The sequence below is a fragment of the Ranitomeya imitator genome, chromosome 5, assembly GCF_032444005.1.
Source record: "Ranitomeya imitator isolate aRanImi1 chromosome 5, aRanImi1.pri, whole genome shotgun sequence".
Taxonomy (NCBI): domain Eukaryota; kingdom Metazoa; phylum Chordata; class Amphibia; order Anura; family Dendrobatidae; genus Ranitomeya; species Ranitomeya imitator.
In genome coordinates, this window is record NC_091286.1 from 351585663 (window position 1) to 351602455 (window position 16793).

Consider the following 16793-nt stretch of genomic DNA (forward strand, 5'->3'; position numbering starts at 1 on the left):
AAGCATTTCTTTATTTTCACAAGGGTAACAGGATAAATTGGACCCCAGTAATTGTTGCGCAGTTTGTCCTGAGTATGCTGGTACCCCATATGTGGGGGTAAACCACTGTTTTGGTGCACGTCGGGGCTCGGAAGTGAGGGAGCACCATTTGACTTTTTGAATACAAGATTGGCTGGAATGAATGGTGGCGCCATGTTGCGTTTGGAGACCCCCTGATGTGCCTAAACAGTGGAAACCCCTCAATTCTAACTCCAACACACCCCTAACCCTTATCCCAACTGTAGCCGTAACCCTATTCACAACCCTAACCCCAACACACCCGTAACCCCAACACACCCCTAACCCTAACCACAACCCTAATTCCAACCAAACCCTAGCCCTAAGGCTATGTGCCAACGTTGCGGATTCGTATGAGATTTTTCAGCACCATTTTTGAAAAATCCGCGGGTAAAAGGCACTGCGTTTTACCTGCGGATTTACCGCGGATTTCCAGTGTTTTTTGTCCGGATTTCACCTGCGGATTCCTATTGAGGAACAGGTGTAAAACGCTGCGGAATCCGCACAAAGAATTGACATGCTGCGGAAAATACAACGCAGCATTCCCGCGCGGTATTTTCCGCACCATGGGCACAGCGGATTTGGCTTTCCATATGTTTACATGGTACTGTAAACCTGATGGAACACTGCTGCGGATCCGCAGCCGCCAATCCGCACCGTGTGCACATAGCCTAATTCTAAAGGTATGTGCACACGCTGCGGAAAACGCTGCGGATCCGCAGCAGTTTCCCATGAGTTTACAGTTCAATGTAAACCTATGGGAAACAAAAATCGCTGTACACATGCTGCGGAAAAACTGCACGGAAACGCAGCGGTTTACATTCCGCAGCATGTCACTTCTTTCTGCGGATTCCGCAGCGGTTTTACAACTGCTCCAATAGAAAATCGCTGTTGTAAAACCGCATTGAAATGCGCAGAAAAAACATGGTAAATCCGCCATAAATCCGCAGCGGTTTAGCACTGCGGATTTATCAAATCCGCAGCGGAAAAATCCGCAGAGGACCAGAATACGTGTGCACATACCGAAACCCTAACCCTACCCCTAACCCTAACCCTACCCCTAACCCTAACCCTAGTTCTTACCCCAACCTTAGTGGGAAAAAAAAAAAAAATATTTTTTTTTATTGTCCCTACCTATGGGGGTGACAAAGGGGGGGGGGGGGGGGTGTCATTTACTTTTTTTTTTTATTTTGATCACTGAGATAGGTTATATCTCAGTGATCAAAATTCACTCTGGAACGAATCTGCCGGCCGGCAGATTCGGCGGGCGCACTGCACATGCGCCCGCCATTTTGGAAGATGGCGGCGCCCAGGAAAGAAGACGGACGGTCCCCGGGAGGCCAGGTAAGTATAAGGGGGGGGGAGATCAGGGCACGAGGGGGGGGGGGGGGGGCGTCGGGGCACGGGGGGGTGGATCGGAACGTGGGGGTGGGGGGGTGGATTGGAGCACGGAGTGGGGGATCGCTGTGCGGGCGGGTGGATCGGAGCGCGGGGGGATCGCTGTGCGGGGGGGGGGGGGATCGGAGTGCGGGGGGGTTTGGTTGGAGCACGGGGGGTGTGATTGGAGCACGGGGGGAGCGGGCAGGAGGACGGGGGAGCGGAGCACAGGACCGAGGGGAGCAGACCACAGATCGGGGGGCTGGGGGGGCGATCGGAGGGGTGGGGTGGGTGCACATTAGTGTGTCCAGCCATGGCCGATGATATTGCAGCATCGGCCATGGCTGGATTGTAATATTTCACCATTTTTTTTAGGTGAAATATTACAAATCGCTCTGATTGGCAGTTTCACTTTCAACAGCCAATCAGAGCGATCGTAGCCACGAGGGGGTGAAGCCACCCCCCCTGGGCTAAACTACCACTCCCCCTGTCCCTGCAGATCGGGTGAAATGGGAGTTAACCCTTTCACCCGATCTGCAGGGACGCGATCTTTCCATGACTCATATGCTGCGTCATGGGTCGGAATGGCACCGACTTTCATGACGCAGCGTATGCGTCAAAGGTCGGGAAGGGGTTAAGGGGTTAAAGAGCTACACACACGTAGATAACCAGAAACCAAACCAACCACCAGAACTAAGGATGCACCAGGAAGACCAAACTGCATCATATAAAATAATATCTTTATTAATTAATAGCAGCGATACAGAATAAAGTCAATAGATAAGCAAATTGTGTGCGAAACAGGACAGTCTATATTCAATAATTAAAAGGAAAATAAACCCTTAAGCACAGTTAGTATAATGATCACTCATATATCTGTGCAAGGTAATTAATCCCCAGAATTGGGGTAAATAGTTCCCTGAAAATTTTTTTATATAAAAGAAAAAAATTTTCGCACACAATTTGCTTATCTATTGATTTTATTTATTCTGTATTGCTGCTATTAATTAATAAAGATATTATTTTATATGATTCAGTTTGGTCTTCCTGGTGCATCCTTAGTTCTGGTGGTTGGTTTGGTTTCTGGTTGTAAGTGGTTGCCACTTTTCAATTTTTGCTTTAACACCAAGGGTAGTCATTATTACTGATCTATATAATTAATTGTTCATAATTACTTTATAGTTTCTACCTTGCTTTTGGGTGTTTTGCATTTTCTAACACATGTAGATAACGAAGAGGACAAAAGTGGGCAGCATGGTGGCGCAGTGGTTAGCACAGCAGCCTTGCAGCGCTGGAGTCCTGGGTTCAAGGACAACATCTGCAAGGAGTTTGTATGTTCTCTCCGTGTTTGCATGGGTTTCCTCCGGTTTCCTCCCACATTCCAAACACATACTGATAGGGAATTTAGATTGTGAGCCCCATCGGGGACAGCGATGATAATGTGTGCAAACTGTAAAGCGCTGCAGAATATGTTAGCGCTATATAAAAATAAAGATTATTTATTAATGCTGTTTTTACGACTCCGAATAAGGCCGGGATCACACACAGCGAGATACGGCCGACTTTCGCAGGTTAAAATCAAGCTCTGGCGCCGGCACTCCAGAGCGGAGCGTGCGGCCGCATAGCAATACATGGGGCTGCACGCTCCGCTCCGGAGTGCCGGTGCCAGATCTTGTTTTTAACCTGCGAGACTCGGCCGTATCTCGCTGTAGTGTGACTCCGGCCTAAAAAGTAAAAAAGGGAGGGGGAGTTTAGTGATTTTATCCACAAGTATGTATTTGCTCCCATCTATACATAATAATAATCTTTATTTTTTTTTATATAGCGCTAACATATTCCGCAGCGCTTTACAGTTTTGCACACATTATCATCACTGTCCCCGATGGGGCTCACAATCTAGAATCCCTATCAGTATGTCTTTGGAATGTGGGAGGAAACACTGAGAAACTCTTACAGATATTGATAAGAGATCACAGATAAGATACAAACTCTTTGCAGATGTTGTCCTGGGTGGGATTAGAACCCAGGACCTCAGCGCTGTAAGGCTGCTGTGCTAACAGACTGCGCCACCCTGCTGCACGCATACTCGCATAGTTGTTCCACCTAGAATTAGGTATGTAAAATTGATTAGATACCTTATGTGTCCACATTGTGATTGGCTGCACTATAATACAAAGAGATGCACATGTCAGTCTATCACCCCGGAAGAAGGCTACACAGCCAAAACGTACGTCAGTCCTTAGGTGTTCCTCACTTCCCTAAGAAGGTATCTGTTTACCCTCTATTTCATGGTTCCTTGTTATAATATGACTAGACATCTAGTTTCTTTTATTTCTTGAGGATTTTTTCCATAGGTAATTACTTTTATGCAGTAGTTTTTTTTAAATTCTTGGTTAATACTGTTAAGTGTTTTGTTTTTTTCCCCCACAAATAACGTTACAATATTTAGACTGCATATATTTCAATGCCTGCAATTATGACCTTTGAGACGGTGCTCCCTCCCTTCTGAGCCCTGCAATGCACCCAAACAGTGGCTTTTCCCCACATATGGGGTATTGGCGTACTCAGGAGAAATTGCACAACAAATTTTGTGGTTTATTTTCTCCTGATACCCTTGTGAAAAAAAAAAAAAAAAAATTGGTTCCAAATAAACTTTGTGAAAAAAATAAAATGTGTTCATTTTTTTCCTGTCACATTGTTAAAAGTTCTCGTGAAGCTCCTGAAGGGTTAATAAACTTCTTGAATGTGGTTTTGCGTACCTTGAGAGGTGCAGTTTTTAGAATGGTGTCACTTTTGGGTATTTTCTGTTATATTGACCCCTCAAACTCGCTTCAAATGTGAGGTGGTCCCTAAATAGAATGGTTTTGTAAATTTTGTTCGAAAAATGAAAAATCGCTGGTCAACTTTTAACTCTTTATAACTTAACAGAAAACATTTGGTTCCAAAACTGTGCTGATGTAAAGTAAACATGTGGGAAATGTTATTTATTAAGTATTTTGTGTGACATATCTCTTTGATTTAAGGGCATAAAAAATTCAAAGTTTGAAAATTGAAAAATTTTCGCCATATTTCCGTTTTGTTTTTTTCATAAATAAAGGCAAGTCATATTGAAGAAATTTTACAACTTCCATGAAGTACAATATGTCACGATAAAGCATTCTCAGAAACAGCGGGATCCATTAGTGTTCCAGGGTTATAACCACATAAAGTGACAGTGGTCAGAATTGTAAAAATCAGCTTGATCATGAAATACCAAATTTGCTCTGTCACTAAAGGGTTAATCTTAGTGATAAATCCTTTACAGTTGGTAAACAGCCCACACTTTGACATGTGACACATCCTTGAAATCTGTGTCTCAGCCTCTAACTCTGCTGTCTTAACATTACATGGCAAATACCTGCTGACAGGTTCCCTTGTAAGTGAAGTCTTATAAATGGCAATGTCCTTGCCTGTAAAGCTCTTCTTATGCCATTGTTAACAAAAAAGAACCCAATGACTTCAAGCACCAGCCCCCTCTTAAAGGGATACTGTCACCTGAATTTGGAGGGAACAATCTTCAGCCATGGAGGCGGGGTTTTTGGGTGTTTGATTCACCCTTTCCTTACCCGCTGGCTGCATGCTGGCTGCAATATTGGATTGAAGTTCATTCTCTGTCCTCCGTAGTACATGCCTGCACAAGGTGCAATCTTGCCTTGCGCAGGCGTGTACTATGGAGGACAGAGAATGAACTTCAATCCAATATTGCAGCCAGCATGCAGCCAGCGGGTAAGGAAAGGGTGAATCAAACACCCAAAAACCCCGCCTCCATGGCTGAAGATTGTTCCCTCCAAATTCAGGTGACAGTGTCCCTTTAAAGCCGTCTGCTGTTATTACTCTTTCATGGTGATTACATTATATTACTGGCCTTGTCCTAGTTAAGCTATCTGGTATTTGACTGTTAACGCAGTTGTTTCCATACAGGGATCAAAGTTGCTATGACATCATTCCTCAGTACAACATCATGAAGAAGAAGCTTTTGTCAGACTCCGATGAGGTAAAGTGTTTAGTTTGTAATAATTAAATGGCTACATTAAAATTCTTTGTTTTGCAATTGGGGAACTAACAAGTTAAATAAAAATGAGCTTAAAGGGTCAGGGGGAATCACAATTAGGAGCTGACAATCCAAATGGAAAAGGAGGTGTTACACACATGACGGTATTGACCATGAGGTCAGCCAATGCGCGTGAACTACAATATTATCTAACGAATATCTGAGTCAACACATAGTGCAGGCTGATGTGACAATACAACAGCTTTCTTTAACCCTTTCATGACATGCGCTATATATAGAGAGAGAGAGAGAGAGACACTCATAAAAGAGGCAGCACTCCATAGTTTCAATGAAAAATGTGGAAGGTTTAATCGACCCACATAGCCGGGCGACGTTTCAGCTCCATCTGAGCCTTTATCAAGCCTATATATATATATACCGTGAGAGTTGGAAGCGGGTGTATGGAGTGGGCTCACGCATACCTGGCAGGTGATGGCTGTGTAACAGCCAGGACCTGCCGCTAGCAACCTGTTAAATGCCACTGTCAATATGAGAGCACCATTTAACTCTTGCTGACAGACTCGAGTGTTCTTCCGCCCATCGGCGCCCCGTGATGTGATTGTGGGTCACTGATGGGTTGTCATCACAGAACTCCTTTGAAACCCTATCTGAGGTAGAGCTTCAAAGGAAACTGATTTCTGCTGTGTGCAGATAGCACAAACAATTGGATAATCGCATCTTCAAGCACCCTAACGTAAAAAAAAGTTTTAAAAAAATTATGAAAATATAAAAGTTCAGATCACCGCCCCTTCCCACCCCCCAGTGAAAATAAAGATATTTTTACAAAAAATTGTATATTTCTGAACGCGGCAATACCAAATATGTGTAATTTTTTTAAAAAAAATCTTTATTTTCACTGGGGCGGTGATCTGAACTTTTATATTTTAATAATTTTAAAAAAATTTTTTTTTACGGATTCGGTATCAAAATATAAAATAAAACGATCGGTAAACATCGTAAAAAGGAAAAAAAAATTTTTGGGGGTCTCCACAATACCACAAAAAAGCTGTGACAAGCGATCAAAATGTCACATCTCAAGTCACAAAAGTCACATCTATTCCCAAATGGTACTGATAAAAATGTCATCTCGCCCCGCAAAAAAATAAGCTGTCATACAGCTATATTGGACAAAAAAAAAAGGTTACAGGTCTCAGAAAATGGTAACACAACTCCCAAATTTTTTTCCAACACTAAAAAAAATAAAACTGGACATGTTTGGTATCGCCGTAATCGTATTGATGATGAGAATCATATTGCATGGTTATTTTTACCACAAAGATTACACCATAAAAACAGTTCCCAAAAAAAAACAATGTCCGAATTGTTTTGGGTGTTTTTTTTCACAAGTTCACTGCACTTTGGATTTTTTTTTCTTGTTTTAGAGTACACTATGTGGTAAAATGAATGGTGTCATTCAAAAGTACAGCCTGTCCCGCCAAAAACAAGCTCTCATATAATGTCCAAGTGGTGGACAGAAAAATAAGAATTATGGTTCTGGGAAGAAGGGGAGGAAAAAATAAAAACGAAAGTGGGCTGTGGCGTGAAAGGGTTAAAATAGAAACTGTATACATTTAATTTAAATTTAAAAATTAATTTCAATATGGCTGTCAACCCGAACATCTAACCCTGAGCATTCATGGGTCCAGCTAAAAAGTGGAAGAGCTGATGGGTGCAAGTTTATTTAATCTGACTTACAGCTATAACTTGTACAATATTAGATTTCAGTAGCAGCTGAGAGGAGGGACAAACCTCTTGGTGACCAGGCCTGAATGGTCCTTAAAGGGGTTGTTCGATCCCTATAATGACCTTTTATAAATATAGATTTTTGTGCCTTAATCCCTTTTGTAATTTTCTTAATTATAAAATTCCCTTTCATTCTCAGTATCCTATTATTTCGGATTCATGTTTTTGTTTTTTTCTGTGACAAGTAATTCGAGGGGAGTTACATGGGGGAAAAGATGTTCCTGCAGTCACTCACCTGCAGCTTCATTCACCCCTCATGCCCCAAAACAGGATGTCATCAGGCAGTAGTGCCATACTTAATTTGTGACCGCATCTTCAGTCGCCACTGTTTCTGGTACCACCACGGCTTTCCCAGAAATGTTTTCGGGTTGATGATAGAAGCTGATTGAGTGACAGCACCCCTCGCCATTCTGACATTAGAGCACTCTTATGATGAATTTTCTTTTTATATATATATATATATATATATATATATATATATATATATATATATATATATATATATATATATATATTTTTTTTTTATCATGGAGATTTACTTTTTATAGACCTAATATGTCCCCCAGGAGATTTTAATACATCTGTGTTTTTTTTGTTAGTTTTGTTTTATCTTTGTTACTTTTTTTTACAATCTGAAACTGCAAAATCACTGGGACTCCAAGATACAGGGGAAAACAGCCCCCCTGCTGTGCCAGGCATTACTGGCAGAGATGATCTGTGTCTGATAAGAACCACCAGATCAGCTCTGCCAGCAGAGCCCTGGTGATCATGTGATTGCCAGGCCATACATACACATTGCAGCTTATCAGGGGCATGGCCTGCTCCCTGCTAATTGCTGCCTTTCTCCTGGTGATCTTCTATTCTGCCCCATATCAGCCTACTACTACTCCCTGCTGTTAGCAGCAGCTAGTCCTGTGATATCGCCTTCCCTGCAGTCCTAGATCATTGAGCAGGCCATGTCCCATGATCTAAAACTAAATACAGATATCAGGAAACTAGTAGCTGCTATCAGCTGGGAGTTGGCCACGACACCTGATATCAGACTGAATAGGAGAACATCAAGTGACCTGCAGCAACTAGGAGAGGGCAGGCCATGCCCCCTGATATCGGACTGAACAGGAGGAGATCATCAGGTGACTGGCAGCAACTAGCAGGGAGCAGTCCCCTGATATTGGACTGAATACAAGCAGATGGGATCAGAGGATGTGCTGCTGCTGGCAGCCAGGAACAGGCAACACCCACTGATGTGTGAGTAATGTCCCATAAGGGAGACGGAGCAGCTCCAGCATCACAGAATTGCAGCTACTGTGATGATGGAAACGGCACTTTCTGTGTTATCCTAATAGTCTATGAAGGTATGAGCATTAGGATAATTTTTTATCTTCCCAAAGTGGCCCTTTAAAATGTGGCGGAAAGTGTTTTGGTAATGAGCTGGTCGGCCATATGATCTGCTGACTTTGTGTTTCTTCTTAAAGGAAGAAGAGAAGGATGCAGACATGCCTGGAATCTCAACAAGGAAGAGAAAGGTAATGTTAGTAAACTGCTGATCTGCTGAGTGAAAGCTAAATCACTGATGCAGGGAACTTATAAAGGCTATATCCGGGACTTTATAAAAAACAAAAAAATGTATCTATGCACTAACAGGAAGGGAATTGCAACTTACCTGCCTGTTGTGTCCAGCGCCATTCTTCCCCGGTGCAGAGTGGTCACAGACCGCTTCTGCCGCGGATTTAGAATCTCTGCTGACATCACGTCTGTAGAGCGGAAGCTTCTTTTCTACTTTGCTCTGTTGTCGGGGCAGGACTTATAACATCATTCTGATGCCTAACTGGAGGAGTCGGCTGTCAATCAAAATGACCTCTAAAGTAGCATCAGCAGAGGCAGCTGAATCCTCGGCAAGAGCGCTATGTGACCGCTCTGTGTTGACGAACTACGGCACCATGCACAATAGGCAGGTAAGTTGCAATAACCATTTTTTTTCCCCATAAGTCCCGGATATAGCCTTTAAGCTTTTCCAGAGATTTGTACTTTTTCTGTGCTGTAATTGTTCAGTTTATAAAGCTGTTGCTTTCCATACAGCATAACCAATTCTCCTCCAATACAGCGTGTAACTGCCACACTGTTGCTGATCGTATTTCAGGAATACCAGCCAAGACGCAAACTACGAAGTAGAGCGCACTCCTATGATTTACAGTCTTGGAAGAAGCAGTGCCAGGAGTTGTTGAATCTGATTTTCCAGTGTGAAGATTCTGAACCTTTCCGACATCCAGTTGATCTTATAGAGTATTCAGTAAGTGCCCTCTGCTGCATTTGACTTCGATTCTAGCCCTAAAATAATTGCAGCATACGGTTTAAGCCGAATTAGAATCACGTTTAGGCCATTGTTTTCGAATATAGTGAGAGTTCCTATCCCTGCTATCCCATTCACATAATGGCAGAATTTATCCAAATTGAAATCCAAGCAATAAAGCAATCGCCTTCAAATCTCCAGATATTCCTGTTATATAATTCAAGTTGGATTTTTTCTAACAGCATTTTCATATATTCGTATAGGTCTATATATCTAATATCAGCAGCATGTGCAACAGGTTTTGACCATTGTGCAAAAGAACGACCTTCAAACTAGAACTTTTGATGAGTCTATGAACAATCGCCACTCATCTGCCCAGTGTTGATGTCCAAGGACCCCATAACAGAACAAACATTATTACAATAAACTATGCCTTTTTCGTCAAATATGCAAAATGTTTCTTCAGAGGGGAAGATGACTAGAACTATTGGAAGCAGCGATCTTACAAGTCCATATCGACCCTTTAACGAGCCTTGCAATATGACTTGGGATAAAAGCTAAATCAGAATCTCCGTTTGCAGACATGATGTTTCAAGGTATTGCCCCTCGTCAGTACAAAGTACGAGATCTGATTTGCATAGGTGAGAAGGTAAAACTGGGCTCGTTAAAGGGTCAATATTTACTTGTTGGATTGCTACTTCCAATAGGTGACGCTAGAGTTAGTTTTCTTCATCACTAAAGAGATAATTTGCATATTTATTTTCCCAGAGGAGAGGTATTTGAGTCTGGCATGTCACTCTCCACAAGGAGAAACCTTACCCCTTTTTCTTAAGAGAATTTTGTTTAACCCCTTAATGAGCTTTTTTCGTTTTTCGCTCCCCTCTTTCCCAGAGCCATAACTTTTTTATTTTTCCATCAATATGGCCATGTCAGGGCTTATTTTTTGCAGGACAAATTGTACTTTTGAATGTCTCCATTGGTATTACCATGTCGTGTACGAGAAAACGGGAGAAAAATTCCAAGTGTGGTGAAATTGCAAAAAAGTGCAGTCTCACACTGGTTTTTTGTTTGCCATTTTTGCTAGGTTCACTAAATGCTAAAACTGACCTGCGATTGTGATTCTCCACTTCATTACGAGTTCATAGACACCAAACATGTCTAGGTTTTTTTTTTTTTTTTTTTTTTTTTTTACGTGTAAATATATTTTTATTAAAGAGAAGAGAATTTTACAAGAAAAACAGTAGTTAAAAACTACGACAATGAGCAAAGTAATTTTTCTTATAATATACAATTCGAGAAGAGTAACACAAAAAACACTCGTTCACAAACCTTGCAAAACTCTTACAACAAAGACAGAAAAGAAAAATTAGAGGGAGTAAACCCTCTAGAATGACTACGGTAACTTTAACTTATAAGCAATAACTCCTTGCCCCCGCAACAGGCGAGGACTTTCAAAACCTTAAATAAAAGAAAGCATACCTAAAATCAGTTCGCCCATGTCCCCAAGAGCAGGGCCGGCGTCAGCACCCGGCGCACCTGGGCAAATGCCGGGGCCCTGGGGAGAGAGGGGGGCCCATTCACTGTCATAGATACAGCTGGGAGAGCAGAGCAGGAGATAACATGCTCTCTCCGCCCACAAAGTCACTGCTGGATGCGTTCTCTTAACCCCTATGTGCCAGCTCTGACACAAGCATCTTCTCACTCAGTCAGTGCAACCAGGCAGGCACACATAGGGGTTAAGAGAAGGCAGCCAGTGTGACATTGTTTGTGGGCGGAGAGAGCACGTTCTCTGCTCTGATCTCCGCCCCTGGCTGGCTGCCATGCTGCTGAAGTTATGAGGCAGGTTCCAGAGGAGCTCCTAGTCCTACCAGTGCCTGAGTGAGTGGCGCTGCTATATACTACGTGGGCTGCGCTGCTATAAACTACGTGGGCTGCGCTGCTATATACTACGTAGGCTGCGCTGCTATATACTACGTGGGCTGCGCTGCTATATACTACATGGGCTGCGCTGCTATATACTATGTGGGCTGCGCTGCTATATACTACGTGGGCTGCGCTGCTATATACTACATGGGCAGTGTTATATACTACATGGCTGTGTTTATGTGCGATCATGAATCGGGGTATGTGTTAAAGGGGGGGCCCACTGAGACTCTTTCGCCCGGGGCCCTCAAAAACCTGGAGCCGGCCCTGCCCAAGAGCGAGACATGCACGCAAATAGTATCATTATAATTATAAAAGTAACTGGTAAATCATGGTACAGACCTATCACACCGAACTGGTGGAAGTAGAACAGCTCACCCAGGGGTGAGATAGAAAGAGGAGGAAATATAGGGGGCGGAGCACAAGTAGGTGGGGCTCAAGAAAAGAAATATAAAATGAGAATACGAAAAGAAAAGAAAAATAGCTTGGTAATCAACTGTAGAATAGACAGGCATATCAGGTAAACAGGTCAGGGAAACGAGCAGAATCTTTAAATAAAATCCATTCTGTCCAGATACCTAAAAACAAGGCAATACCACACGGACCGAAAAAGGAAAATATATACAAGGCACGGGAATATTAAAATATGGCTTTATTAAAAGGAATGCCAAATGTTACATAATCAAAAAATATATAAAAACATAAACGCTTCCGCGTGACAACAGGATTATACGACTATATATATTAACCAGCACTCTAATCTCCAATTTTACCAGGATTCAAATATTTAGGCTGTACAAGAAGCACTATATATTGCATAAGAAAAAGGAGGGAGGGTTGGGGAGGGAGGGAGGGAGGGAGGGGGGGGGGGGGGGGATAAAATAAAATGAAAAATGTGCAAAATCTGCTCATATAAAGTGAATAAGTGCTTTGTAAAGACCAATACGGTTCAGCACATATACAGGGCGCATAGAAGGTGTATAAAATCTTTATAAAGATATATATGATTGCACATAAAAAAACCTAAAACCACAATCAATATGTGAAAAAATGTGGGGAAGGGGGTATAATACCCCTGTTATATAAACAAAATTGGTTTACATAAAGTGCAAAATATAAGGTGCAGTAGAAAAAGTGATAGTGTGCCAGAACCTTACTCCAAGTAAGTAAAAAACCACCCTTGCAGATAGCTACCATAGGGAAAAACAATGGTGTCCGCCTAAATTAGCATATTGCACTGTGCAGCTGTACGGCCAAAAATATAGTAGTCACATATACCTGGGGAGGGGGGGCCTCTGTTCCTGTGTCAGCGCGTACCCGACGCGCGTTTCGGAGTTATCCTTCGTTTCGTAAAACCCCAGACGAAGGATAACTCCGAAACGCGCGTCGGGTACGCGCTGACACAGGAACAGAGGCCCCCCCTCCCCAGGTATATGTGACTACTATATTTTTGGCCGTACAGCTGCACAGTGCAATATGCTAATTTAGGCGGACACCATTGTTTTTCCCTATGGTAGCTATCTGCAAGGGTGGTTTTTTACTTACTTGGAGTAAGGTTCTGGCACACTATCACTTTTTCTACTGCACCTTATATTTTGCACTTTATGTAAACCAATTTTGTTTATATAACAGGGGTATTATACCCCCTTCCCCACATTTTTTCACATATTGATTGTGGTTTTAGGTTTTTTTTTATGTGCAATCATATATATCTTTAAGATTTTATACACCTTCTATGCGCCCTGTATATGTGCTGAACCGTATTGGTCTTTACAAAGCACTTATTCACTTTATATGAGCAGATTTTGCACATTATTCATTTTATTTTATTTTACCCCCTCCCCAACCCTCCCTCCTTTTTCTTATGCAATATATAGTGCTTCTTGTACAGCCTAAATATTTGAATCCTGGTAAAATTGGAGATTAGAGTGCTGGTTAATATATATAGTCGTATAATCCTGTTGTCATGCGGAAGTGTTTATGTTTTTATATATTTTTTGATTATGTAACATTTGGCATTCCTTTTAATAAAGCCGTATTTTAATATTCCCGTGCCTTGTATATATTTTCCTTTTTTGGTCCGTGTGGTATTGCCTTGTCTTTAGCCTCATTTATGTAGTGGTTTCCACTACAATCGGGCACAGCGCACCCTGGTGGTTTACTATATTCTTTTATTTTATTATTTTTTTAATCTCCTATATAAAGGGATAGGAAAATCATTTTAAACCTACTGTGGGTGTACTGTGTTATTTTATTAATTCAGATACCTAAAAAGGAGACCCTTGTCTGTGAAAGGTCTGCATCAATTTCCTCCAACCTAAAGATGGTTTCAAATTCTGAAAACCACTCCACAACATCGGGGGGAACCGGGTCTCGCCATCGGCGGGGGATCAACGTCCTAGCAGCCGCTAGGAAAAACTTAAGGATGTCCCTTTTTTGGGATCCCACCGAACCGGGAATCATGGAGAGCAATGCTATCTCCGGAGTACCGGTGATGTGCTTGCCTGTGATCAAACCATAATTTCGGAACACTTGGTCCCAGAATGTTCTAATCAAGGGGCAGCCCCACCAGATATGCAAAAGGGAGCCAATGCCATTTCCACACCTCCAGCAGCAGTTTGAAATTGAGGGAGAAAATTTGTGTAACCTGTCAGGAGTGAGGTACCACCTATATTGCAGTTTATACCCCTTCTCCGAGGCCTCACTGGAACTCGGGAGTTTATGGTTCATCAGGAAGCAACGCTCCCATTCCTCATCCGACAAAGTCCGCCCCAAATCCTTCTCCCAAGCAGACTGGAAATAGAGCCTTGTGTCAGAGTCAGGTGTTGAAAGAATTGAGTAGAGGGAAGAGATTCCCCTGCTCGGGGCGTCTCCACCGGCAAACAACAGTTCCAAGGGAGAGAGTCTAAAGTGCGAACCCCTTGGCAAATTCAAAGAGGCCAGGAAGGACCGGACCTGCAAGTGTCTAGGTTTTTTTTTTATCTTACCATTAGTGTCTCCATTTTTCGTGATCTGGGGTTGGATGAGGGCTTATTTTTAGCGTGCGGAGCTTTTTTTTTTTTTAATGATACCAATTTGGTGGATATACGTTCTTTTGATCGCCCGTTATTATATTTTATTGCAATGTCGCGGTGACCAGAAAAACGTAATTATGGCGTTTTGACCTTTTTTTTTTTCTCACTACGCCATTTAGCGATCTGGTTAATCCTTTTTTTTTATTAATTGATGGATCGGGAGATTCTGAACGCGGTGATACCAAATATGTGTAGGTATAATAGCATACCAGAACCGATACTGTAAAATAACCATATTCATACGGAATACTCCTATGCAACTATAAAAGACATATGAGGAGACCCGGAGCTTTACATTCCCAAATGCATCTAATAAAAAGGAAGGATACAATAACGAATGCCTAGAAGAGTGCCATAGAAAATATATAACTCTCTTTATTAATAATGTAGTACAAACAAGTGCACATAGTTACAAAAATTACTGGACAGGTCTAATAGAAGATAATGCATAACTGGCGTGGCAGGCAATCCATAAAAAGAGGACACTCATAATAACCTCACATGTATGTATATAAAAAAGGAAGAGTGACCTCATATATAAACATATATATATGGGCTGGAAATAGTACAATGCCTGTCAGCATAAGATTTAGCCATATAACTCAAAGGCTGAAGATAAAGTGCAAACAGTGCATATATTACAAAGACAAGCATGTCCTACCCATCGGATGCCAATAGCCACAGCGCATATACCCCAACGCGTGTTTCGCTGCTGCTTCTTCGGGGGCCGGTGCACCGACCACAGGGTGGCGCTCATAGCATTGCGGCATCAACAACCATAGAGGTCTGCAGGTGACCTCTGGTTGTTATGCCACGCACCGATGACCCCCGATCATGCGACGGGGTCACCGGTGCGTGCATATTTCCGGCCAGATGTGCTTGTTAAATGCCGCTGTCAGTTTGACAGCAGCACTTAACTAGTTATTAGGCGCGGGCGAATCGCACGTCAGCTGTTCAAAACAGATAGGGATAATTAACTGTATATTTTGTTTTAGATGTGATTCCTTTAATGTTCGTTAACCAGAAATAGCAATCCGTTAAATGGTCCTTTGGTTCCCTTTAAATCATCGGACTGGTCTATGTAATGTGAACAATTTTTCCCAGCCAGTAAGAAGTCTAACACTAGATAAACAGCAGAGAACAGTAGCGGTCAAACAGGAATAATATTGAACCAAAATGTGCTAAAGAAATTAGTACTAATAGGACTGTGCAAGTGCCAGATAGAAGTAAAATAAGAAGGAAAGACCACTACTTAATAGATGAATGGCAGACCATTCGGTGTTGTAATATAACAGAGATCCCAATGTATGGAAATCAATACATGTATGTTAAAAAGAATGTATTGGTATATCTACTATATAAAGCTGAATGTGTGTGTGTGTGTATGTCCGGGATTGGCATCTGCACCGTCGCAGCTACAGCCACAAAATTTTGCACAGTCACACGTCTGGACCCCGAGAGCGTCATAGGCTACGTTGTGAAGCGAAATTTTAACCCCGCGCGTTCCAATTCACCAAACAATTTTGCCCCTATCTACATAATGGGGAAAAAGTGAAATGAAAAGTGTTGGAGGAGTCGCAGCTACAGCCACAAATTTTTGCACAGTCACACGTCTGGACCCTGAGAGCGTCATAGGCTACGTTGTGAGGTGAAATTTTAACCCCGCGCTTTCCAATTCACCAAACAATTTTGCCCCTATCTACATAATGGGGAAAACAGTGAAAGGAAAAGTGTTGGAGGCGTCGCAGCTACAGAAACAAAATTTTGCACAGTCACACGTCTGGACCCTGAGAGCGTCATAGGCTATGTTGTGAGGTGAAATTTTAACCCCGCGCTTTCCAATTCACCAAACTATTTTTCCCCTATCTACATAATGGGGAAAAGTGAAAGGAAAAGTGTTGGAGGCAAATTGACAGCTGCCAGATGTGAACAAGGGAGACTTAAAGAATGAGAGCGATGGCGCCAAAGAGTATATACCGATCAGTTGCTAAGGTGGGGCCCCGACATGAGATACTCACCACACATGGGGATATGAACACACACACAAAATGCGCCACACACTACCACGTGCTTGAACACATATACCACCCTCAGCACGCATTTCACCACACATACACCAACCTCGCCACATAAAAGTCGAAACACAAAAGTCGCCGCTCAAAACTTACCACGCGCAAAACTCGCCACATGCAAAAACTAGGCTGACGCAAAACTCGCCACAAGTGCAAAACTCACCACA

At 42.4% G+C, this 16793-nt stretch overlaps 1 protein-coding gene across 2 annotated transcripts in view; it reads left to right on the forward strand.

Moving 5' to 3' along the window:
• The window catches only part of PHIP (pleckstrin homology domain interacting protein), a 298049-nt gene that overhangs the window by 253388 nt on the left and 27868 nt on the right, over positions 1–16793 (forward strand). For both annotated transcript variants that reach the window (XM_069726464.1, XM_069726465.1), the window contains exons 33-35: positions 5395–5467; positions 8743–8793; positions 9408–9557. In XM_069726464.1, coding sequence (XP_069582565.1) covers positions 5395–5467; positions 8743–8793; positions 9408–9557 — 274 coding nt within the window. The remainder of the gene's footprint in view (positions 1–5394; positions 5468–8742; positions 8794–9407; positions 9558–16793) is intronic.